This window comes from Enoplosus armatus, chromosome 12, assembly GCF_043641665.1.
Source record: "Enoplosus armatus isolate fEnoArm2 chromosome 12, fEnoArm2.hap1, whole genome shotgun sequence".
In the NCBI taxonomy this organism is placed as follows: Eukaryota; Metazoa; Chordata; class Actinopteri; order Centrarchiformes; family Enoplosidae; genus Enoplosus; species Enoplosus armatus.
Window position 1 is genome coordinate 18,488,240 of NC_092191.1, and position 25,998 is coordinate 18,514,237.

The following is a 25,998-nucleotide window of genomic DNA, read 5'->3' on the forward strand; positions in this document are numbered from 1 at the left end:
TATTGCCACGGGAGAAACTCACAGAGTGTGTGTGTGTGTGTGGTTCACAGAGCAGGTCATAGATCTGCTGTCAGGCATAATGATGCAGTGAACGATGGTTGCCCAGAGACTGTCTTTGTTTGCTGCTCGGATCAAATTACTGACATGCAGAGAGGCAACATGACCTGCTGGCTGTGGAGGTGTATAGCTCTGCATACCTTAGCACAACATTTGTGTGTGGAGAATGGAGAACAAAGATATACAAAATAACATCCCCTGGTATCTATTTTGGATGCCACACACCAATAATTCACCTCAGGGGAGCATTCACAAGCAGTAATGGTTCCTCTGAGCTGCAATGCCTTGGCAACCTACAACTACGAATTTATCACGCTGACCAAATAAAAATGTTTTGTTGTGGTGGGGCAGCTGTTGTCCCTGGAAAATTACTCCACACAAATGTGTTTTGGTGCCAAATAATAATGAGAAGCCCTGGCCCCGCCTCAGGGTTTGGTGAACTGACCCTCCCGAGAGAATGCTACATTACTTCTTGTGATGGGTTAAGAATTGTTTATTTTCTTTAAAATATGCATTTTCTTCTCTACAGAAGATAGTGGATGCCTGCTTTTCCTCCAAGTGACCACTAGATGGAGAAATCGAGCCTGTATTGCCAAACGGTGACACTGGAAACAGGCCTGTGGATGCTGCCCTGTCCTCTTGTGAATAAAATGACAGTACACAAATATCACAGCAAAAAATATAAGTCCCAGTTGTAATATTAAGATGATACATTATAACATTAAAAATATCATTATAGGACAACAAGGTGACCATAAACCCAATCCTGAATACTTCCGACACACTTACAGTCCCTGAAGAAATATTAAAATGATTTTTCTTTGTACAAGCAGCCTAAACAGGGCATTTTCTCAACCAGAAGTGGTGTTAGTTGGCAGAGAAACTTCAAATTTAAGCTGTGTTTTTAAAGTTGACAGTAAAATAAGTGAAAATTATGTGAATCACATGGGTGTAAAAAGTATTTTTACAAAGGGTGTAATGTGGTGAATACGCTGGCATGAAAGAGCTGTATTATATTCACTGGAGCAAAAAAACACCAAATACTATGTGCCTCAGTGCCTATTAATTAGTTTGCTTGGGTTGTCTGAAATGTAATGTGCAAATGTAAATATGGCACATAAATATACAGGCACACAGACTGAAGCTACATATTCATGTTTTATATAAATAGTGAAAGCACCCTGGCTAGGTGGCATTTTCCTTGGGAGAGGATCCATGTTAATGTGTCAGTGGCGATGATGGTGATGCTTGCTGATAGATGATTTTTACTCAGGCTGTCATTAGCAAATGTAAACACCCAAGAGCTGTTGAAAAGGATGTGTTAAAAATAGCCTAATTAGAGTTATTCTGATAACTGAGTGGTGAATATGCCCGACTCCCACACAATGTTCCTCCACAAAAGGAGAGCACAAATGACACTTGTGAGATCTGATGTGGGCTCCTCTTCAAGTCGTTCTCCTGATAAAAAACATACCATTTGTTGCATCAATCTTAAATCTCATGAGAGCTGTGCTGATTGTATATTCATACATTTCTGATGAATGAGGTTATATAGGTCCAGAGGTCCACATGATGTATTGCATTTGGAGTCCATTAATTATTCCCATATCAGAATTTCCTCCGTACACCATATTATATTCCCCCAATGCTTTGTATTCCAATTATTTCAGGAGTTTTTCTGTTGTTGCAGTAATTTATATACCAACCTCAGACTGAGATGACTGCATTTTTTTTTGCAGGAAATCAGATATTTCTGGAGTGAGGAGTCATTACCATCGGAGCAGCCCTTGTTACTGAATCCTGTGTTATTAGTCAGCTTGTCTGCCATTCTCTAGACTCCTCCACAGTCTCAGAAATTATTAAAATCTCACATTTCGCCCATGGTACCAGGCCCAGTGCTACAGTGCAGCAGCCATTAATTTGCACACGCTGCATTCTTCTGAGGGAAACTGTTGCTCTGGATTAAGAGGCATTGTTGTGGCTGCTGCTGCTGCTGCTGCTGCTGCAGAGGGTCATCAAAGCAAAGTCACAATTGTAGTGTTGTGGCTGAAGACAATATGGGCTGATGCTGCTCTGGGCAGGGCATTATTTTTGTTAATCAGACATCAGAGCTGAGGGTGACCCAGGATGACACCTCAGGATCAGACAGGCAGGGCCGGGAGGAGATATGGCTATGGGGCGCAGGGAACGGATCGTCCAAGAGCGGAGAGGACGCTCCAAAATATAGACAGACAGCATCCTTCATCCCAAACAGTGCTAGGGAATGGGCGCTTCAAGAAATAAAACAGATACATGGGGACAGATGACTGAGAGATATTAATGTTTGCAATTGTTCATGTTATTTCTATATAAAGCTGTGATGCATTAGTTGCCTGCAGATACCTGTGGGTCTATATCTCAGGAGAGTCATACTCATGTAAAGCTGTCTCTTTGTATGCATGATATACAATGCAGTTCAGACAAAGAGCCCCATCCATGTCTGATGCTTAATGCATTCACTTCTGGGATTATATCCGTATGTCTTGTAAACTGCTGAAAATGCCTGAGCATATTTATAGCACAAGGGCCCTAAGTCATAGCTCATGGGTCATATTCATCACACTGTAAAGGCGGTGAATTGATTACCGCCCGATGACCATGCATGCATTAGATTAGAGGGCAAATTGGCTGAAGTGAACTCTCATGCTGCGTGCGGCACCCTCAACCATTTGGAAAAATCCAAACAGAGTGCAGAGATGAAGCTCCCATGAGCAGCGGGGGTAGCCATGTCCTCAGAGAGTGGCCAAAGGCTTTATTGTATTGCTGCTTCCCTGCCCTCGGTTGCAGCAGCTCTCCGCTTGTCACACTCAGTTAGCTCAATGAAGTAATGAATATGCCGCTGTACATTTTTCATGAGGGTGGTGGGAGTGAAAAATCTGCTCTTTATAATGCTTTTAATATGGAAGTTTTCACACACACTCTTCCCCCGCAAAGCACCCTTCGGGCTATCATGATGCTGCATGAGCATGATGTTTAATGTTAACATTCCCCAGGGGAGAGTCAGCATAATGCAATGTCACTTTCAGTGATGAATATGTTGACTACAGCAGATATACAAGCAGCTGTAAATCCTAAATTGGGATAACAGTGCCTGTCCTCCTTGCAAAGAAGACAGGGGCCGCACAGGAAACAACTGGTGGGAGAAAGAGCTCTTACGGTACTTTGAGTCATATATTCAGGTCTCACATCATTACAGTAATTTATTTGTTTACAAGGAAGCACTCCCATGAGCTTACAGAAATGGATGCCTATTAAGTATGAAAGGGAGACATAACGATCCTAAGATAAATGCAAATGAACACAAGTACTGTTAAAAAATAATCAAGATGCAAGCAATTGCGCAAATGACAAAGATTTGGCATATTTGTAACAATTTCAAATCAGCTATTTTAAACCATTTCACTTGCACTAAAACATCTAATCAACACAGTAACCAGAAAAATACTCCGATGACAATGCTGCCCTGTTTGTGTTTTAGATCAGTGATTCCAAACCAGGGGTACTTCTTTAGTTTCCAGGGGGTGAGTGGAAAGATTGTGGAGCACCTCAACTTATTAAGAAAAAAATTATTATTATTTGATTAAAAACCCTACTGAGATATTTGTGACGTATTTCTAAAATAAACTCCCAATCAGGATTACAAAATGAGTGGAACTAAGTTGAATGAACATGATTTATGTAGTGAAATAAAAAACACAAGGCTGTTGATGCTATCCTGCTGACCTGAATCATTTCTTTTATTTCAATAGAATTCAACTAGGCCTTTCTTATTTGTTGATCCCCCAATATTGTTGGGGGAATTCAAACAGAATTCAGTCCGTGAAGTTTTTTTGGCTTCTGAAGCCAACCTCTCACCTCTCAGCTCGACAAAAATACAGCAGCAGGCCCAGACCATCTAATGCCAGCCTGTGCTGTGTTTTGATGCTAAACTTTGCCATGACTTGAAGATGATTGGGGCACAGAGTGAGGAGAGAACGACGCCCATTTCAAGCACGTTGGTCCAGAAGGAAGTTACAGGCACTGGCCTATAACAACCCTGCCAAGGTCTAGTCTTTGGGCAGAGGGGGCCTCGTAAGGACCATTGCGTTGCTCTCTGACTTTGTGAACCTGAAGGATGTCGCGTCCCAGAAGTAGGTGTAATAATCAGCTGACTGTGGTGCTGTGCAGCCGCTGGATTGGAATCACTGACTGGTCATCTGGCATGTGATTGCACTTGATGAGTGTGGGGAGCATCACACTTGTCGTTCCATCCAATGACTCTGCCATGAACCCTGGGGATCTTCTCTCAGATGTTTCAGTGACTCCTGCACACATGTGGAGAGTGTATGTCGAGTCTGACCCTCTAATTTGGAAGAGGTTGAAGAATTCAGACCTGGTTTACCAATGTGACTCTCACATTGCTGCTCTTTGTGTGGACACCTCTCTTGGAGGCCGAGTGGCAACTTCTCAACAATAGGATTGACACCTCTGGCAGTGTCCAGGTATGAGAGCCCAGTAAAGTAGCCCTCAGATTTGGCAGACTCCAACTCCCTTAGTGGGTCTCCGAGCTCCCTGAGCTATAAGTGCTCATGATTGATTTTAGGAAAGTTCTCCATCCTCTCAAAGAGAGCTCTCTCGATCACTTCAGGGGAGCCGGAGCACTCTTCTAGGCGATCCCAGGCCATGCTTAAGCTTATGACATGCACAGAACGGATCCTCATGACAAGGTCCGAAGGCTGACTTCCTAACCACCTAACGTTAGACCCCAATGTGTTTGTCTGTACACAAATCGACTGATAGCTAACAGACTTCAAGAGAACGTCGGAGGCTGGAGTAAAGTTGAATGCTCTTTACTGTTGTCATCATTCTCATGAAAGGATTTTTGTAAAACTGAAATGACACCGAAAGATAGCACCAATTACTGAATGCTATTTAAACAACATCACATGCCCACAGACATAAAATAAATGACAGCTACAAAGTTATAACGTACAAATACCACGTTTAAATGATATGTAAATAGCTGTACATCACTTGTAAATATCTTGTAAATAATGTACATAAACTTCATCAGCTTAAAAACAGAAACAGTACTGACATAGACGCAGCGGGAAAGCTATTACAATAAGAAATACCATAGCTACCCATGGCTACTTTAACATTGTCTTCCCGTGTAAATAAAGTTTATGAATTTAACATAACACAATACATTACATGACACTGGATGTACTATTATAATTAATTGTAAGTGTTACAAGCAAAGGCACAGGAAGAGTTTTGGGGTTTAAGGGTCCAGCTTCTGCCATTCCAAGTGGTCGTTGTAGGAAAGCAAACTTCACCAAACCAACCTAAAAATAGACACTTCAATTGTATAATAAAAATATTGTAATAACCAATTCTATGTATTGTTAGTTAACGTTAAAATCTTGAATGGTGGTGTATTTAAGCTCATCTGATAGGGATGTCGGGGTACAGACAAAAAAGGTTGGGAACCACTGTAGATCATTTCTACTTTTAGGGATATTTTTAGCTCTGTCTCAAGGTGTCTAAAGGACACCACTCCACATTTGTGTTTTTGATCTGTGCGCAACAACACACCTCTGATTTTCAATTACGAATAAGACGTAGCATTTGGCAAAGAAACACTGAGGGTAATGGACTTTCTCTGTTGCTCAGAAATATGGACTTGTCCCTCGAGACCTCAGTTTCCATTATTAAACCTCCACCACACTGCCCACCTAGGCATTCACTCTGACCAAAGTGAAATTACCTGCTTTTGAAGCTTAAGCATAGTAAAGAAGCCACAGAGTGGTCGCCCACAGTCTGAACCTCCATTTCCTCTCTGCCAGGTAGTGCTTTTTATGTTCTTTGGGAAGGCAAAAAAAAACAAATTCTGCAGGGTAGTTTGCATTGAGGTCTGACGTCCTTACAGTTTTCATACACAAAATATCCCAAGGGAGGCTACAGCAGCATGTGAGCCAGTGGCTAATACATTCTCTGGGCACTCTCACAGTAGGTATTAAGACGTGGATGATGAATTACCATACAAGGGCCATAGAAAATGAAAAAAGAATACCCTAGGATGAATGTTGTGTTGCAAATACAAAGACTTGGTATTCCATAGGGCTCACACAAAAGCTGTCCCCTTTATGATAACCCAACAATCCACAATACTATCTCCAGTCTGACAGCAACTTATGCAGATGTGCGCGGCTCAGCAGTGCTCTGCTGAATTGAAACCCCCTTGAAAAGTGTTCAGCAAGCAGGTCACATTGGCGTAGGCTGCCTGTTGTGGATGAAATGCTGAAACGCTGTCCTCCTAGATGCTCTAAGCGTTATCACTCACCCACCTGGCCTATAACTGCCTGTGATGGATAGGGCCAGATTGAACCTGCAGTCATCTGTCCAACATGTCATTTCGCAAAAATAGGGGATTTGCTGTCTCCCAAGCTTAGATTACTTATCAACGCTAATATGCCAAGTATAAGTGTTTGTTTACCACATCCTGTTCTTCTAAGACCAGGTCGTAGTTAATTGACGCATATCTGTCACCATGTGAGATGTGCTCCACAGATGTATGAATGGGAAGACAATTCAACACTGCAATGGCGAGTGTCACCCTCATCTGGAGGCAAGACAAGGCAGAGAGGTGAAATTGAAAATGTGAATGTCTGGCTAATGGCAGAGGAGGAGTGCTAGAGATATAATACCAAATCTATAAAGGACAATTTCAGGCCCAAGACTCTGGAGACTCTGGCGCTCAATCACGAAGTGATTCACTCAGATTGATCAAGGAGCGTCGTAATCACATGGGAACGTTACATGTGGCTCCAAGGATGACTCGCAGAACTGTCAAGAGATTCAAAGCTGGATTTAATAGATTTGAGGTGATGTGCTTGGAAATCATTTCAGAAGGTGCGAAATAGAATCCTCAAAGCATTTTACCAGCATTTAGCAGCTGTCCAGTGAAATTAATGTTCAGATCAGTAGAATTTGGAGGAATAAAGTCGCCATCAGAGAAACAGAGGGCTGGAATTTACTCTGTAGTCTCACAGCAGAAATTCAAAGGGCCTGGCGCTCTGAGAGAAGAATTGGAAATCTACTAATGAACTGTGCTATTGATAACAGTCCCATATTAAGCAGAAAGCCTAAATGCACTTACAGATAACAAGCCTTCTTTTATTTAAAGTGATTCCGGTTAAAAACTCAGTGCTCCCTCAGAAATTGAAATAAATGCTGCAAATGTGACATTAAATATTCATAACCTTCAGCTCAGCTGTCATCTAGCTCTTCCTGTTTGAAGATAAATGTGTGGCAAAAAAACAAAACCCTAATTATTCACTTCTAATAAGTGAGAAGTCCATGAAGGTAGATCAGAAAGTGAATTCTTCATGTAGCAGTGTTACGTGACATTTTAAGAGCTGCATGAGCTGCTTTCTGGAGATATTATTTATCAAAGTTCCCTAACACCACCTGGTATAGATGCAGGCAGGTAAACTGCACTTTGACTCTTTATTTATTTTCCTTTCTCATGGGCTCATGGAACATTTTCACCTCTGTCAAATCATTGTCTCACAGAGCTTTTAATGCATTTCAGACAGATAGGGCCATCTGAAAGTAAATCTGTGCTTTCAAAACTTTAGATTGATGTCGGCAGTGAAGTGGTTTGATCTGACACTTCAAATGGCATCTTTGTTCTGAACTTTAAAGACAAACCAAGCTCCAAAAACATTCATATTAAGTCTTCACATGTTCATGAAATCACTCCTCTTTTTGTATTTTGCATTTCAATATGACATAATAATTCAATAAAACAATAAGAGGGGGCTTATTATCATTTCAAAAGACTCAATAAAGCTTTCCAGATTTCACTCAGTGCATTAAAGGACTTTATCAACCAGCTTTTGCAGAACTTGGAAATATTCATCTCAGTATCTCCCTCAAGCGTGTGCAGTAAACTAATTACATAGCCTTCAATAAATGATTGGCTGAGAAACATATCAAAGATGTCCAAAAGGGAGGAATGTGTCAGAAATGCAAAACATTATATATTGATAAAGATGCATCAGCCGTGGAAACAAAAAAGTCAGTTATCATTCTGTTTTTTTCTGAATACTTTGTCTTTCAAATGTAAGACAATCTTGCAGCCTGAAGCTCAAGAAGCTTGAAATTTGTGTGTTGGCAAACTTAAGTGTTTCTATTTAGTTTAATTGGATGCATGGGTGTTTTTCCAAACATTCACACATACCTCAGGTTTTTACCACCCTGTTTCTTGAGAAACCCAGCTACAAATTAAAACTCAGAACATAGTATTAACGTTACTTCCCAGATAGCAAAATATGATTGAATCTATAGTGAAATATTGTCAGGCAGAAGTATTGAATCGACATTGATACCTCACACTGAAACAATTTCCAACAGATTTTCCACTCCTGACTGACACTGAATCAACACTGATTCACCCGTTATCTCAAAGGCACCTGGGATTGATGTTTAGTTCAATCATTTGTACAACGTGATGTTGTTCTCAACATGAAAATAAAGTTCAAGAAAACAGATTTTAGACGTAAAAAATCGTAACTTAAAAAATTATATTAGTAAACCCAGTGAACTCAATGGGAAATGGTAACATAAACTTTCCTGTCCTAATTATGTATGAACCAAGATGACCTTTTATTTTGTATTTTCCTTTAGTTAGTATTTAACACAAGAAATCAAAAATCTGTTTGTAGATGGTCAACACACAGGTCATCATTCACATTACTGAATACAGTCACCATTTGGGTGTTCGGGTGTCCTCATGTATCACTAAAATTATATGAATTATGTTCTTCTTGATGACTGAGACCAAATATAATTATCTTATACTTTATCCTAATGGCATTCAATCCATGTTACTGTATATTGTGATACAAACTCACAAAACATGCATCTTTCATTATTGTCTCCTTGAAGGGCCTCTTGTCACCCTTGAAGCTGAGAACATGTAGTGGTGGAAGACGTGTAGAGGTGGGGGGAGAGAGAGAGAGAGAGAGAGAGAGAGAGGTTGGTTGGTTGGAGAGACTAACATCTGTCCAATATGTGTTGAATTCTGGAAAACACACCATTGTAATTATACAACATAAAATGACTTTGCATTGCAGACAAACAGTGAAATTTTAATCTGCTGTCCACAATAAAATATTGTGAAACATTTATTTTGACTAAACATTTGCTTCACATACCATTGTTAAACTCCCAGCAGTCTCAAAGGAGGCATCAGCACACAGCTTGAGTTGTAGATAGACACAAAAATGTTCCCTTTACCCGAAAAGATGACTTTGAAATGTTTCCGAAGGATTCAGTTTCTCCAGAGGACTTGTAGTCAAACTACCCAGACAAATCTTTTACCAGCAAAGGGGACATTTAGTAGTATAATTAACTGCAGTAAGTGTGAGTTTAAGTTTAAGTTTAAGTTTAACCTAGCAGCAAATTTAGGAAGGTAGGCGTTTAAGGGGTAATGGCATTTTAGAAACTTAACTCTTAGCAAACTATTTCACACAGTGGAAATTATTACACTAGCATTTTTCTCGGGCTTAAAATGACAAACCAGGTGATTTAAAGCCTTTATATTCTGCTAAAAGTCTTGTTGTGAGACCGCATGCTGATCAAGCGTCCCACTTTGTTGACCAGAGTTCTGGGTTTCTCAAAACTTATGATGCTCTAATTTCAAATTACAGAGCTGGCCAATTGCTATAAATGAATAACGAATTTCATCACCTTCTGTAATATGAGCACATCTCCTCTCAGTGAAGTGGTGTGCATTGTCCAGAACAGGGCAGAAGCCTAATTACTTAGTTACAGCATTGGGGAGACCAGGCTAATCTCTTATGGGTCTCTCCAACAGATGTGTCCAATTAATGGCCTGTCTTTGAAGGAGTTTGGATGCTTATTACTCTGGGAATTTTATTTCAAAGTAAAAGACCCAGCCTCGTTTCTCATGAGTAGGCTTTATAGGCAGTTTTAATCACGTCTTTCCTCTGTCCAATCATACACAGAACTGTAGGAAAATGAACTGATTGTGAACATTAATGACCTGGACAGAGCCGATAGGGGTGACTGATAACATCCCTGGTCAGAGTCATTACTTCACTGGCTGTCATATCGTAAAATGAAAGAATAGAGAGAGCACGGCAGCAATTCCTCTAAATAGAAGAAAAAAAATGCTCTTGGTATTAGAAGTGACGATTGGTGGACAGGAAAAATCCCACAATCATTTACCACTTGTATGCACCAGCACAAGTCCTGTTTTCCTTGAAGGGAGGGGTTTGGTTTGAGAGGACCCTTACAGTCATAGAAACAGAGGAGTTAATGCTGGCCAGAAAGCCTTAATAGATCTGTGCCACCGCTCCCCTGCTGCTCTGAGAGAAGCCTGTCGCGTAGCATGTACATGCATTTAGGCTTATTTAACTCGATCCTGCCGGCTGGCTGACAGGCACGTCTCACTGCTGGAGATGCGACGTTGTTGTCTGGCAACCTCTTGATCAAAGAGTTCTGCGGCATGGCCAGCACATTGCAAAGGGTGCCGCACTGCAAATGCAAAAGATAACAGGAAAAAAAAAAAGAGACAACATCTGCATCCATTTACCGCAGCCTGCCCTTCAGTGCTCATAACCTGGACTTAAATTATTAATCATGGTTTTGATCTGCTGGTCGATGGGCCCCTCGGCTCAGCCAGATACATGCATTCATTACTCCTCATCCTCCAACTGAAGATGAAGACAAGAAAAAAAGCTGCGAGTCATATGACCTTTCAGTTTCTAAATTTTGGAAGCAAATTGGGATCAATGACAGTGGAGTGTCCAGCCTGGTCTTTATTAATGGAGTTGAAAATCCTGAGGCAACTATGGAGATTCTGTATTTTCATTTCCAACCTCTCTATTGTTTATATTGTGATGCTTAAAGCTGTTGAAAATGAAACCTCAGCATTACTAAATAACATAATATCCTCTTGACAACTCATTAAATATTTACCTGTAGCTCCCACACACACAGTTCTCATCCTGGAACTTAGAAACAGAAAAATAATGGCATCTTAAGTGTGGATTTGTTCACATTTGTCACATTCAATGGTTATTTGTGAAGAAATTGGGCTGATCATTCCATCTCAGTATCATTTGTTGATTCAAGTGACATTGTGAACATTTTATTCAATTGGAAGTCTGCAAATGTAAAACACCACCCTTTCAAGAAAGACTAAACACTGAGACCTGCGGCTGAAAAGTACCATTTGAGCATTTACAGAGCACAGATTGGCATTTATTTGAAACATGAATACACCGTACCAAGAGAAATACAAAAAAAAAAGCACTTTCAAATCAAAACACATTTGAACATCCAAAAGAGATCAAAGAAATCAGGAAACTGTCAAGTCCTCTTGAATTTCCTTGTGTTGTCTAGTTGTTTCTAACTCTGCATTTGATCGTCCTACACAGCAAATCTTCACCCATTATTCTGAAATGGACGGCATGTCGTCTAGTCTGCACTTTGGTGGTAGAGGGACGGGCGTCAGGATTGTTTGGATGACGCTGCATGTCGAGACATTGAGGTTTTCACCTGCAAAGACAGCTGTGTGTGTTCTATACATTCTGTTGTTTTATTGACCTCTGGTCCAATACATTGCTTATTAAAATACAGAGGCTATAAAAAATAGTTTCCCACTAGTTCAGCATTAATGACTCCTATATTTGTATATATCCATAAATAATTTAATACATAGATAAATAGATATTCTGTGTGTGGATTATAAACTTTCATAAAAGCATTTTTTTTTTTCCAGTAATACAGGAGTGACTATAAACGCTGAAATGCTCGAGGGCTGCTGTCCGACCCTGATGTCCGGTAGACTGGGTGAAAGGCCGAGAGTTTCCATGCTGATTGGCGCTGGTGTTGCGTGCCAATGTCCCCTCTCGCCGTGCCAGTCTCTAGCTCCGCTGGCACTCGTTCTTACTGCAGGTGGCCTGACGCTCAATTTGCCATGTGCCCTCCTCGTATGTGCAGTAGCAGATTGTACACTCATCGATCTTCACCTCTCGGCCGGCCGGTATCACTGCTGTGTCTGCGTAGCAATTTGGCCCTATAGGTGGTGCGAGAAAAACAGGGAAAGTAGAGCAAAAGAGAAAATAGGCCTTATACTTTGTTTCAAAATAAATTGAATTTCAATTTGGAAGTGTGTATTCTTAATATGCTTTTTTAGTGTTACATAACAGGTCACATTATCAAGGTCAGACTGAACACTGAAAACGGATGTTTTGCTCCTGTGATTTAATATGCTGTGGAAACTAAATAAACAGAAACATGATGATAGGTCAATTAATGTTTTATTGTGTACAGATACAGAGACTAGAAAAATCATCCTTATATGTTGGTGTAGAAAAAATACCTGTGTCATTGAGGTCACGCTCATCTGTGTTAATTTTCTGCTACTAGACCCACCAAGGACACTGTTCAATGTGTACAAAATGCTTCAAAATGTTTCAAGACTGCACATGCTATTCAAAGTCACTTTCCTTTGTGCTGCTCAAAGCATGGCAATTCCATGAATTCACAGACACCCTTGTCAGTCTGGACCATAGACAATGTATATATAAAGATGGACAACATGACAGGCCCCCAAAAGCAAAGCCAAATGTCTCGATCATCCCCTGGTGGCTGGCTGCAGTATAGGTCATAAACCCCGCCTTCTCCACGTTAGTGGATGGGACATAGCCAAACTAAAAAATCAAAGTACATGTCAAATACTTGTTTTGGTAAGTTTGGTTTTAATTAGTTACTTGATGCTAACTAAAAAAGGCTGTGTGACATAACGATTGATAGCTGTGATTGATTGTTGTGTGCTCGCCATGGGGTCGGGCGGGTGTATTGGCGGGACCTCGGTGCTAACTCAGGTTTGAAGCTAATGTTAAAAGGATTGGTGCCCTTGCTACCTTGCGGCCTAGAATTACTGTATCTCAGTTAGCTTGTTAGCCTAACAACCAAACAGCCTTAGCCACTTAGCTGCATCTACTACCGTGAATGCCTGCCTGGGTTTTTTTTATTTGACCAGAGTTTATTGTCTGCATTTTAAGTTTGACAAACGAGTTCTTGTAGCCTTCGTTCAAGGGTGCATTTTGTAGTTTCTTTTATTGTTTTTTCCAATAAACTGAGCTTGGGTTAGGGTTAGGGTTATCATTTCAACAAAAACAATTTTGTACATTTTATATAGTTATTTTGTAATTATTTCTATTCAAGTATAAGACTTAAGCTGAAGTAGGTCAATGCACTGACAAAGTGCTCACATTTTAATAGCTAGTACAGATATTAATCTAGATATATGAGCATATACTGTATATATATGTGTATATATATATATATATATATATATATATATATATATATATAAGATGTAAGAGAACATGAGCAGAATTACCCAGCCACATTTCAGCTTTCCACAAAGTCTGATGAAAGAAAACCCTCTATGCGAAAATACATTGTGGAACGAAGGCCAATGGGACACAAGCTAGTTTGAAAAAGTAGGACAGGACTTCAGTTATTGTTTTACTGCTGCTTTTAGATGCCATGTCTGTTGCTATGACCAAATTTCCATATGGAGTTCAGTGCAGTTAGTCATCTTATCTGGTTTCTTTAAGATAGTTTTCATGACACCTCAGCGAACTTGAATGCAGACAGTCAAAGAAGACAATGAACACAAGAGACCAAATGCGCTGCCCTTCATTTCATTTCTCTCAGTGGAAAATGGGCTCTCACATCTGGGCTTTCATTGATAGTTTCCCAAAATAGTCTTATAAGAGGCACAGAAAAAAAATAATGGATTCACAAGCATCAAGATTTGTGAACACGCTGGATGTCAGTGGCCAGTTCTGACAGGATTTAATTCAGAAGGAAACCAATGCTCATCACATTTAACATAATGAATATGAGTTTTCACTGGGGTCCCTTTAAAGGTGGAATATGCAGTTTCTGACATTTTCCCCCCAATCTGCCATGCATCATCAATTGGCTACGTATCTGCTTATTAAAATAGCTTTTCCATTGGCCATCATTACCATGCTCTTAAAACCACTGAGTGACCACTCTGGCTGATGCAGAGGAGCATTTTCATCAGGAAAGAGGTGCATCCTGGGATTACAGTGATTATACACTGAATTCTTTCAACCCGATTCAAGCACTTCTCTCTTCCACTGTCTTGTTTTGGGATTCAGACCTTATGACCAAGTTTTATTTTATTTAGACTCGCAAATTCGATTCAATTTTAGATGTGCAGGTATTCAATGGTATTTTGTTTCACACTCCTTAGATTGGCTACCCCACAAGTGAAGCATAAATCTTGCTGGAGGAAACCTTCCTCCATATGTACCTTCAAGGTTGGAATGCACAGAGTGGGAATTGTGCATAAAAACCAAATTAAGCACTGTTACGCAGTGCTTTAATATAGTTCTGAAGTGCACCCCAAGGGACTATTCTTTTTTTTATTATTTTGCAGGAAATTGGATCTCACTAATGGAAATTTTGATGTTGAAGGTAGTATTTGTTAAGAACCAAGTCCTGTAAATGGCCCAGAGACGTGCAAGACTACCACTGGAGCCCAGCTTTTTTTGTGTGCTATATTTTGTACTCTTCTATCTGCCAACAAAAAAATCCACTTGCCAAGCTCACAATACCGAACATAAATGTCCTCCTTGAATCACCTGCAGCATTACCTTCTTTGGTACCAGTTGTGATGTGAAGGCTTTTTGTCTGGTGAAAAGAGCCTCCGTCTTCAACCAGTGGCTCGAATAAAAGCGCTCATAAATCATCCATTATCTCTCAAGCTGCACGGCAAAATATAAACACTGCGGGAACTGCTCCCACAACATCAGGTATAGCATAACAATGGCTATTTCCCTTAGACTAACAAGGTCTTGAGCCACTCTGTTGTATAATTAAGATGCTGAAAAATGGGGAGTCTTTCAGCTGCAGCCACCGCATTTCATTGGACGTCAGCACCCGGGAGGAGCGTGCTGGCACATCAATCAATGTGAACAGTTTGCCGAGGCCTGTCAAAATGTCAACCCTAACACATTTATAAGTCTTCAGATGAACATGCACACACCCTGTCTGAATAACAAGTCATCCTGTTTCCCAGGCTGCTGTCGCTACTGATTCATCATCATTAGCGGCATTTAGAACACAGCGTCTCGAATAAAAGACGCATATGTCAAGGATATCCTAGGTGAGAAAAATGCAAAAAATAATGATGCACTTTACAAAATAAATCAAAAGTACTTCCTCCTGGTGCTGGGATTAAACCACAGCCTGTCAGACAGACATTCACAGTTGCATGACACTCATTTGTGTTAATTAATGCATGGATTTAGCGCCTCTGCGCTTACTCATTGCTGTCACCCTATTATTCTGCCATTCATATAACACCCACCTTTTTCTCATCACTTCATTAATATAACATATCCCCGTCTCTCCATCACTCTCTATCTTTCTCTACCTCTCACTCTCCGTGGCAGAAAAAGATTTTTATAGGCACATCAGGCTTCACAAGAGCTTTTCAATGACACCCGGAGAGGAAGAGACAAATGGACTGTGCATGTGCATGAACAGTTGGGCCCAAACTGTCACTACAGCATGTTAGAAGTTGGCATGGGCAGCGTGTGAAAAGGATAGCCATTAGCACCTGTGGCTTTTGGCTCGGTAGCAGCGCCAGATAATGGACAGGGAAACGAGGACACATCCCGATCATCACACCCCTTAATTCTCAAATGTTTAAAGCCTGCAGAGCTCCATCATAAGGTAATGGAAAGAGAAGAATAGCAGAAATCACTCTTCTTAATGCATTTCTTGAGTACATTTGCATTATAAATGCAGAATAAAAATGACCTTGCTTTGTAAAGACAGGAAGTGGGAGGACTTTGCAGGGAGAGACTATGATTTAATAACAATATGAATAATTTCTTTCAGAGATGCTGCGTGAAACGGGTTCCGACTTTTAAATATGGACCGCCTCGCATTCAAGCTGCAGACAGTGAGTTTTATGGAAGTGCCACCTCATGAGAATGTTTGTTTGCAGCTACTGTGCCCAGTGATAATCTTTGTGGCTGAACAAGCCAGCTGCACACGAGGAGAACGACTGTCACGATCGATGTCCTTCACAAGAACTGAGACACAAACCCTCGCCAGCCATCACAGCAGTGTCTGGGTGACAGACTTCACTGGGAGACCTTCATTTACTCAGAGCTAATAAACAGTATACTTAAAGCTTTAGTCCATTCAGAAGATCTTTTTGTTTAGTTTTGTTACTTTCCATTTCTGTATTGTGAAAAACGTATTTGGAAGTCAAATTAACATTGACTTTTATTCAGGAGAAAATATAGAAAATAACACCTAACAAGCAGAGCACTCAGTGACCCAGCAGTAAGACATAATGTGACTAACAATTACCTTCATTACAGTGACCTCTCTCTATTGTAATCATAACTCTGAAGTCCAGTAATGGAAAATGGCCTTTAGATAATAAAGTATAACTGTGTGATGAAATAATTAAACCAAAAGGTGAAAGTGTGTGGTGGGGGGGGGGGGGGGGGTAATTTTAACCTTTTGTGAATTTATTAGATGACGCAAAATGTCCTATTTTCCCTTTCCAGTAAATCCAAAAATTAAATCAGTGTACACTTTTGTTATTATTAACATTCATTATGTAACATGTAACAAGAGACACCTCATACTGCATTCAATACTGGTCGAAATGTTTGTTGAATACTAAAGTAACTCAATAAATAAAATTGGATTTCTCCACATGTTAAAGTAAAAGTGAAACAAACATTGATAATCTTAAAAAAAAATACTTTTTTTAAGTTACATTTTGTATTTACGAACACCTGCAGCACCTTTATCTTCACGACTCCTGTGGATCATCAGCTGAAGAGGATGCAGACTTTTTGCTTGGGACATGCAGCTTTAGCCTCAGTTTTTTCAGTATTATATCATGTATGTAGCCATCACGTGCATGTATAAGACCCATTCTCAGGTTTAAAATGAATCAGCTAGAAACATTAGAAAAACAACTGGAGACGGATTGTTCATCCACGTTTATCATTAGCTTATGCTAGCTAGCGACATCTAATAAAATCTACAGCGTGAAATTAACATACGAAATAAAAAAGCTCCGTACTACGTTATCATTGTAAGCTGCATATTTTCCATGCGAGAACGAAAAGGTGCAGGCGCAGCAACAGTAACTCAGGGATGCAGGGCTCGGCGAACAGTCAGTTAAAAAGGAGCGTACACTTCTGCATTCATTGACTGAGGCTAGATCTGTTTGCTGCTTGTCTATGTTGTCAGGATGAGATGGAAGCGGCTTCAAATTGACAAGCCACACCATTTCACATCCATGTAAACAACTTCCCTTTCACTCGTGTGTTGTTGTTTTTTCATGTGTTCCTTCAAAAAACAAAACTGCCACATCTTAAAAGGCCCTCTATGAATCATGCCTCTCTTAATTTAAATGAGTCTCTATCCCTCTTGGCAACCAGGCTACCATGTCTCGTGTTGCTCTATTTGAAGTGATTCTGGCTCGGGTTCAAACTGTTTATCACATCCCCCCCAGATTAGTGTTGACCCTAATGTCTGAGTCTTGAAGAGCACCACTTGTTTCCTCATGCGTTGCCAAGGCGATACCCTGCAAGAGCAAAGGACAAGAGGGAGGGAGCCACGGCCGAGGTGCCGAGGAGAGAGGTTTCCTCCTGCATTGATTTTTGTTTCCTTAGCATTCTTCAAAAGCAGATGCTGTGAGAGAAAACACTTGGCTTGGAATTTACGACAAACATTTCCATGTCGTTTACACCTATATGTTGTGGGAAATGAACACTTCAAACAGGAAGAAAATACTAAAGTATAGACAACATGTTTTCCCTCTTTGACTTGTATTGATTAGATGTTCTTTGCAAGAATCAATATTGTTTAATTAAACTTTATGGCGGCGAGTGAATGATAGTCACAAACTTTGGAGGGTATGAAACCATTTAATTGCAATGTGTTCCAGTGCTTTGAGATAATGAGTAAAAAATGATGAGAACCTGCCTCCATTCACAGCTGTTCTTTGATATTCATGAACAACTGTCTGCGGTGGATGTTAGCGATACCTCTCACTTTCATCTTCCTCCCCTGGCTCTTCCCCAAGTGTCTCCTCGCATACAGGCTGAATAACACATCTGAGACAGGGTGCTCTGCCGTAAGCATTGATTTTGCATGCCTGAAAAGGCCAAGATAATGCCCGTGCATATTTGATGAACTTATCAAACATTGAAATACTTCATTGTGATTTATATCAATAGTGAGGAAAATGCTAAAAGGCTGTTAGCTGGGAAGCTAGGGTGAAAGACAAGCAAGATGACTTGTTGAATGAGAAACCAAAGCAAGTTTTTTTCAAAACCTGTTTCAATCTTTCGCCACATTTGTTCCGTTATCTCTCCTTGTCTGTGCTTTTTATACTTTTGTAAGCGCACGCTTAAACTCTGTCACCTTCCTTTTTTGGTTGGCATTACACATCTGGTCGAGTGTTTAATTCTTTCCCATTAATGAGCTGAGCTTTGATGTGATGCTTCAGATGCATCAGAGTTCCTGGGAGGTCTTAACATCTGCCTGCGCTTCAAACAACATCTGTAGACGAGACAAACAACGCCACCTGAGTGGGAACTCTCTGACGACCTCCAATAACCTTATTTCACATCATCAGTATTTCATCACGGAGCCACCACTGCAGTGCTGTCTGGTAATGAGCGCTGCTTGATCAACAGTGGTGAGATGGGAGTTGACAATCAATGATCCTCATCGTTTAAATCGCGGCGCCTGTAATACCTGGCAAAGACGCATCATGAATAAAAGACAGAGTGAAATCCGATCGCTCAGATATTGATACGAGCTGGAGGAAGATCAGCGGCGTCATTTAGAGTGATGTCTCATTTACTTCTGTTTACGTCCGGTTAATGCATCTTCCAATTATTTAACAAGGTATCCCCTAAGTAGTTCATTTTTTCAACATGTTGTTCATTATGTCTACTTCCTGGTGTCATGTCTAGCGTGAAATGAACTGCAAATGCAAATGAAAGCATGTGACAATTAAGTCTTCAAAGCGGCATGCTTTTGATGGATTATTCCCTGACAGAGACCTCCATTTTCTCCAGTAGGTGGAAGGTGAGCGGCAGTGTGAGTGAGTCTGACACTCACAAAGATGTTTGGTGATTGTGGAGAGTGTTTACAGCCCCTGTTTACACGGTGACAACCCCACCAGCCCCAGACCCGTTCATCAAAATCAGAGCCAGAGATATTTCTTCTCCAGTGAGAGGTTGTTTAACACATACTGATACAGATACTCAACTCTGCTTAATCAACAGTTTGAGCTCTGATATTCACAGCTATCCTGAATATGTGAAAACACCAGCAGGAGGCACAGAAATGAGAAAGGAAGTCTAAAATGATTGGCACAAAACTGAAGGATCTATTTATTTTTAGCATAAAAAATCTCACCTGCTGCAGCTTTAAAAACACTGCAGCCTGACTGCTGCACAAATGAGGCGTAAATGCTGCCAAAGGCTTTTTCTGCATCTTCATAAATACCACTGTGCTCCTGTAGATTACTCTAAGAGAGTGTGAGACCGAGCTGACAGAATCTTAGCAAAATACCACACAGGTGTCTGTGTGACAGAAAATAATACGAGCAGGTGAAAGGGGCACTCCAGACATTTAGTATTTCACTTCCGTAAATCTGGTGGACTAAAAGGAATGGTCAAACTCAGAGCAGCAGAAGCTAAGAGATTCTGGCCATTAGCCCCACATAAGTCAAGCTCCAAAAACACTGCAACTCAACGGTGTTTTTCATTTAATTGCAAAGTGGGACGGCTAGGTGACTGACAGGTGGCTTGGATGGACATGGAACCCTCCTGGTTGAATCATCAGTAAAAAAGAGGAGCAACTGTGTTGCAGAAATATCTGGTTCTTTGATATGAAATCAAAGGTACAACCTGCGTACATAAAAAAATTAAACTACAACTCTCAATGTGCATTAGGGCAAGAAAGCTAAAGAATACAGTGTTCATGGGTATTGTATTTAGATGACAAAGAGATAACAAAGATAATTCAAACTGATGGCCATAACATCAACCTATAGCATTGCTAAATGATTCCGGAGACTCCTGCGTTTCTATGTGGAGAAACATTGAGGATATTGTTAAGAACATTTTGAAATGGGGATTTACAGTGGGGTGACAGTACTTCCACAACCAGCGGCTGCTCCACAACTGTATTAAACACTCTCTGCCTGATTAAAGCCCATATATTTCAAACTCCATGCCCCCAGTTTGTAGTACATAAAAAAAGCTCCATCCAGAGGCACAGAAGACATTATACAACTGTTTTCCCAGGCTGAGCAGTCCTCCTCATGATGAGTAGCTGCTCTTAATGTGTAAAATCTGTAGTGCCCCTTTAACCACAGAATCCCGAAAGAACTAAAGTAATCCATGTATTTCTAATTCGGACTGTGACAGTATTAGTTGTGGTTAGGTAACTTGGTGTCTTAGACATAGTGAGCTCTGTTTATTGAATGGTAATTTGTGGTAATCTTATTTAAAAAAAAACAAAAATCCTGATCGGCTGAATGAGCCCGTGGATTTGGTGGGACTTTAGAATACAGATGCACGCTCTCTTCAGTCTGCCACATCTCTGCACACACTGGGCTGTATCTACATCTGTCTCCTAGACTGATGTGCTTGCGAACGCAACACAGCAAATCCGCTGGGCATATCACAGGGGAAAATATGGAGCACTGCCCAAACTCTGCACAAAGCACTCTCAGCATGATCAATATGTGCATATATAAAAAGTGGGTTAACAGCAGAAAAAGAAATAAAAAATGGGACACAAAGGACCAACATGTATTCCCAAGATTACAGCAGGCAAATATTAATAGAATGAGTAACGCTCCATGACTACCAATGTTTTCAGCTCGTTATCTCTGGAGGTTGTGAGACAAGCTTTTAATTTGAGTGGGACAACCTCTGATTGATAACTCGTCACGAACACTCATTACATGCAAATGCTTAAGTCTATAATGTTTTATGAGTCTAAAATGATGTGAATCATCCTAATGTGATATTCTGTATGTATTGATAATGAACTAAGTAGATGGTATTCATGTGCTGAATGAGGCGTTTTGTGGACATTTTGTTTATTTCTTCCAGTTAACTTAAGTTCTTGAAATGTTTTTTTTTGCATGTCTCTTTTGAGGATAAAACTCTAGGCAAGTTGTTTTTGTAATTTCACAAGCACAGTCTGTTATTTCTAATTCTCTTGTGTTCATCATTTAATGTGTAAATGCATGAAAACCAAAATATCTTTCTTGCAGTTTCATTCAAAAATAATATTAGCAGTACTTTCGTCTAATAAGTGGCTCATACAGACGAAGCACTTTTATGTGCAAAGTATTGTGTGTTTTGTTTCTATCACAAGGATTTTTTTCTTCATGCAGATTGCTTGCTCTTGTTTATAGCAGGCAGCCTGCGCCACTTTAAGATTCCAAGTCAGAGATACATATCGCAAGTCATCATTCTTTTTGCTGAAGGAAGCAATGTTGCTGACATTGCCATGTTGCATTAGAGTCACACCAAGAAAACAAGGGGACATAATCTAGGACATGCTGTCTGGAATCATCCGAAACAACTTCAGATAATCGACTCTGAGCCGCAGAATTCCTTCTTCTCAGACGGGCCAAAAGCTTTCTAACCAACGGGATCATAAACTTACAAAACCTAGCAGGGAAAAATGCAAGCGGACCACGCATCCCTGTACCAGACAGTAAGGAGGATTTGGAACATACGCTACAGCCTCCATCAGATAAACTAATAGTAATTACATGAAATTAAGACAGAAAGTGACACATGAGCAAATGTTTTGCACAGAAACAGCCCACGACTCATAACGGATTAACCACATTTTTGGGTTTGACTTCATTGAAATAGATCTCATTACTTCAAATGTGCAATCTCATGTGGCAAGAGACTGCAAACACTGCAGTGCAGCATGCTGCGTGCTTTGTGTCAGCAGAATGAGTGTCGTGCTACCTTGCCCTCATAACTCCTGTTGAGGTGCCCTTGAGCAGAGGCATTTGACACTAGCCCGCTCGAGTGGAGCTCCCCAGCAGCCACCACTAGGAGACTGGTCGCACTGGAGTAAAGTGTTCGCCGCAGTGTTACTAAAGGAAATCGCCTCCACTCACCAGTCTTGCAGATGGGACAGCACTGATCCGGCTCGTACTCCGGGTCCACACACTCTGTCTGAGGGCAGGCTGCCACCGAGCACAACACCTCCCCGCTTGGCTCACACCGGCACTTCTCACATGGAGACACCTGGATAACAGAGACGAAATAGTAATTAACACCCTTATAAACAGTTCACACACAGACACACATGCACACAGTCAACAAAGAGTCTTCTCCTCTTAATTAATTTCTTGCTATCTGTGTCTCTGGTTGTTTGTCTCAAGGTCTGTCTCTCTTTTTCCACTGCTTTGTCTCTCTACAGCTATCTCTGTCTCTCAAAAACACACACACACACACACACACACACACAGATGCACACAAAAACACTCCTTTCTGTCTGGCATGTTTAAGAAAGTGTGCATTCAGTGTCATAAAGCTGCATCTATAGGGAAGCCCCATCCTTCTCTATTTCATCAGCAATGAATGCCTCATTCTAGGGAGAGCCACGTTGAGAATTGAACTTCACTATCCAATCAGTGGATATGGAGAAATCAATGGGAATGGGAAACAAAAGAAAGATGCTTCCAATTTTCTTGGTGCGTGAACACAAACATTAGAAATCACTTGGTTATCCAAACGTTCCTGTACGTCTCAAAATAGAATGTAAGACAACGGCTGGGACTGGTAGTATATAGTTTGAATTACAACCAGCTCCTGCGTTCCCTGTGAAAGGCTTCATTTAGCAGCCGCTTGTATAAAGCCATACACCTTCAGTCTTAACAAGAGAGCAAAGGTTAATTCTGCCAGCATTGCTGTAGATTGCAGAGGCTTGTGCCTCCGCATGACACTCCACTGTGAAAATGGAGAGAGGCAGCACTTAGTACAATGCCCCAGAACTTAGCAATCAAGCATAAAAACCTTCCTGTTGCTTGGTTTCAAAGCACCCCCCTCCACACCACACGGCACACAAGCTGACGTATGCCGCTTGTGAGAGCTTTCTGTAGATTTCCCTCAGCAGAGATTTGACATAGAGCTGTCGGCAACACCATGATTTAGTGGAAGAAAATCCCATATTAGCCTCAACCTCCTGCTGAGACATTCGGCAACATAAAGGGAAGCATTAGGAGCTGGTAAACCTAACGTCTCGTAAAAAGACGTAACACGTAGATTGTGGTGCAATCCTGAGTCGAGCCTTTCAAAGAGGCGTCAGAAGATAAAACACTGAAGATCTCGTAGGTGTATCTCTGTGTCTCCTCACAAACACCTCCATGCAGCAGAGTTGTAACATTACTATAACTGTAATTGTATCATGTGTATCAACAAACTAAATATAGAAACACTCTGCTGAAGCTGCATTGCTAAATTCAGCCTCCGGTAATATTCAGGCGTTGTGTGAGAAAAAAGACAAGTGCTGACCTTTGCCATTATAAATTTGCCTTCCTGCTCGCTTGCATGCCGCGAGGCAAGGTAACTAGTTCCTGTGTAGTGCCTGTGATAAACTCCATTGAACAGCAAGGAGTGTTCTGTCAGCACTTCTTTGTTTGAGCATGTCAAAAATGAGTGAATGCAGTTAATGGGCTCACCTTAAACTCTTCTAGAGAGGCGTAGATCTTGCCCCGAAACTCACAGTAGTTCTTTTTCTCCTTGCACTGCGGGCAGCATTGGCTAGTGTCCACTTTAATGCAGCGGGGGTGAACCTTGGGACATTCTGGCTTGGTGCACAGAGGGCCCTCGTCTGTGCAGAGGCAAGGGCACGTTGAAGGGCCCGGGGTGAACTGCTCACCGATGGCGAACACAAAGCCGCTCTCATCCATGCAGCCTTTCCCCCTGTAGTCTGGGTAGGCGTACTCGTCAATGGCATCCAGGGAGAGGGTGACGTCACTGGTGGGGCCTTCGTCTATCTGGTTCAGGCTCTCCTGTTCGCTCCACAGCTCCTGGGGCTTCCCGTCCTTAGATCCTCGTGCCTGAGAGCTGAGGTTTGGCCTGCCGCGGCTCACGGCAGTCCTGTTGGGGCCCAAGGCATTGATTTCCTCCGGCCGCTGCTGAGCGCCATATCCCAGCGGCTCCTCGGGGGCCTGCTTGTCCTGATGTTTGTCCTCCCTGGCTTGGGTCAACACCCTTTCCAGGCGTTCTCGGCTCGCTGGTAAGGTCGCTATAGGATTACACTGAGCGCCGCTCATCAGGAACCCAAGAACAAAGAGAACTTCTGCTGTCATGGCAACGGAGTGCAGCATCTCTCCCCACCACCAGCGAGGTGGGAAAACACCTTGGCTCACATAACACACTTCACATCTCAGGTGTGAGCCAGTCCATCTGGAAAGAGAAAATGAAACCGGGGTTATGTGCTCAGTAGCCTATTTAGTCACTTTTTATCCCAGGTGTGTCATTCAGCCTCTAGAACAGTGCAAGAAATTCAGGCGACTTCAGAGCACTGCTCCATCATGTCGAGCATCCTGCTGAGTGTGATGCAAGCCTGTAGGATCAGTGAATTGGATCATCAGGACAGGGAGTATTCATAGGGCCGTGTTAGGAAATCGATAGTGCTTCATACTGTAACACTTCCCTGCATCAATCGGCCCCAGCAGTGACAGAGTACGAAGAAAACGGCCAAAGAAGGACCTGAATCTAACACTCTTAAGCTTCTGCTCCTTTTATGGAACAAAGACTTGGGATCAATGTCTGCTTTTTTAAATGAATCACAGTCAACTGTACAAAAGGAAGAAATTGATTTGAAAATAGAACATAATTCCAGTAATAGTGAATTCACTATTGCTGACAGAAGTAGCCATATCCATTTCAAAATAAAGCCAGATCTGCTCCAGCTTCCAGCTATGTGCATCATAACTTTCTCTAACAGAAGCCCACTAAATATCTCATTGTTGTGTTTTAATCAAAAGTAAAAGCACATCACTTTCTTTACAGTTTGCAGCAGTGTGAGGAGTCAATGCTCAACAGCTCAAGTCAAGTGAAATCCCAGGATCGACTGCAGACGTTGCAGAGACTGCACATTTTTGAAAAGCTGTAGTCAATGTTTTTGTTTTTGTCTTGTGCTTAACTTGATTTACTGCGGCGTCTTGAAATTCAAATGCCTGCTATGATGCTTTGCTGCGTTCGGTGGCCTACTTCCATTCATTTCCTCACCAAATGTTCAGTGTCATTGCTGAGCTCTGCTTAACGGGCTGCAGTCATGTTGACATTTATAGTTTATTTTGAAGGAAGGTGAGATTACCTCGTATTGACTGACTCAACAATCAAAGTCCTGTCTGCGCTTGTTTAAGAATAGGTCACCATATTGATAAATTTGTCAACCTCAATGAACAGAGCTAATTTCCAACAGAGCGATTAAGAGCCCTGAACAGGAAGTGAAGAGAAACTAAGCATTAAATAAGCCGTAGGCAAATACGTTTAGGTATGTGATAATACATAGAAAGAGCAGAGATAATGCTGGGACAACCAGCCGCATTAATTCTATCCGACTCCAACTATGAAGCCAAAGTCTCTCTATATGTTTTAAGTCATGCATTTTGATATTCATGAATTCTGATCCACTGTGAGGGGAAAGGGCTGAAAGTGACTGCTGGCACGCCAGTGGTATTTGAGCGGTGTTTTAGCTGAATTGCTATGTTTGAGGCAGAATCCTTAG

General features: G+C 41.3%; 1 protein-coding gene across 1 annotated transcript; it reads right to left on the reverse strand.

Moving 5' to 3' along the window:
* Nucleotides 1-12,038: 12,038 nt before the first annotated feature.
* On the reverse strand, nt 12,039-24,589 carry vwc2 (von Willebrand factor C domain containing 2). Its single transcript, XM_070916453.1, has 3 exons — nt 23,939-24,589; nt 22,373-22,502; nt 12,039-12,190 (listed from the first exon to the last, which is right to left on the reverse strand). Exons 1-3 carry the CDS (start codon nt 24,587-24,589, stop codon nt 12,039-12,041), a joined length of 933 nt encoding a protein of 310 aa, XP_070772554.1.
* Between the last annotated feature and the right edge of the window lie 1,409 nt (nt 24,590-25,998).

Coding starts and splice junctions, on each gene's coding strand:
- vwc2 (XM_070916453.1), bottom strand. CDS start 24,589: ATGCTGCACTCCGTTGCCATGACAGCAGAAGTTCTCTTTGTTCTTGGG. Junction 22,503..23,938: donor CCTCTCTAGAAGAGTTTAAG/GTGAGCCCATTA, acceptor TCTGTTATCCAG/GTGTCTCCATGTGAGAAGTG. Junction 12,191..22,372: donor CTGTCCCATCTGCAAGACTG/GTGAGTGGAGGC, acceptor CACCACCTATAG/GGCCAAATTGCTACGCAGAC.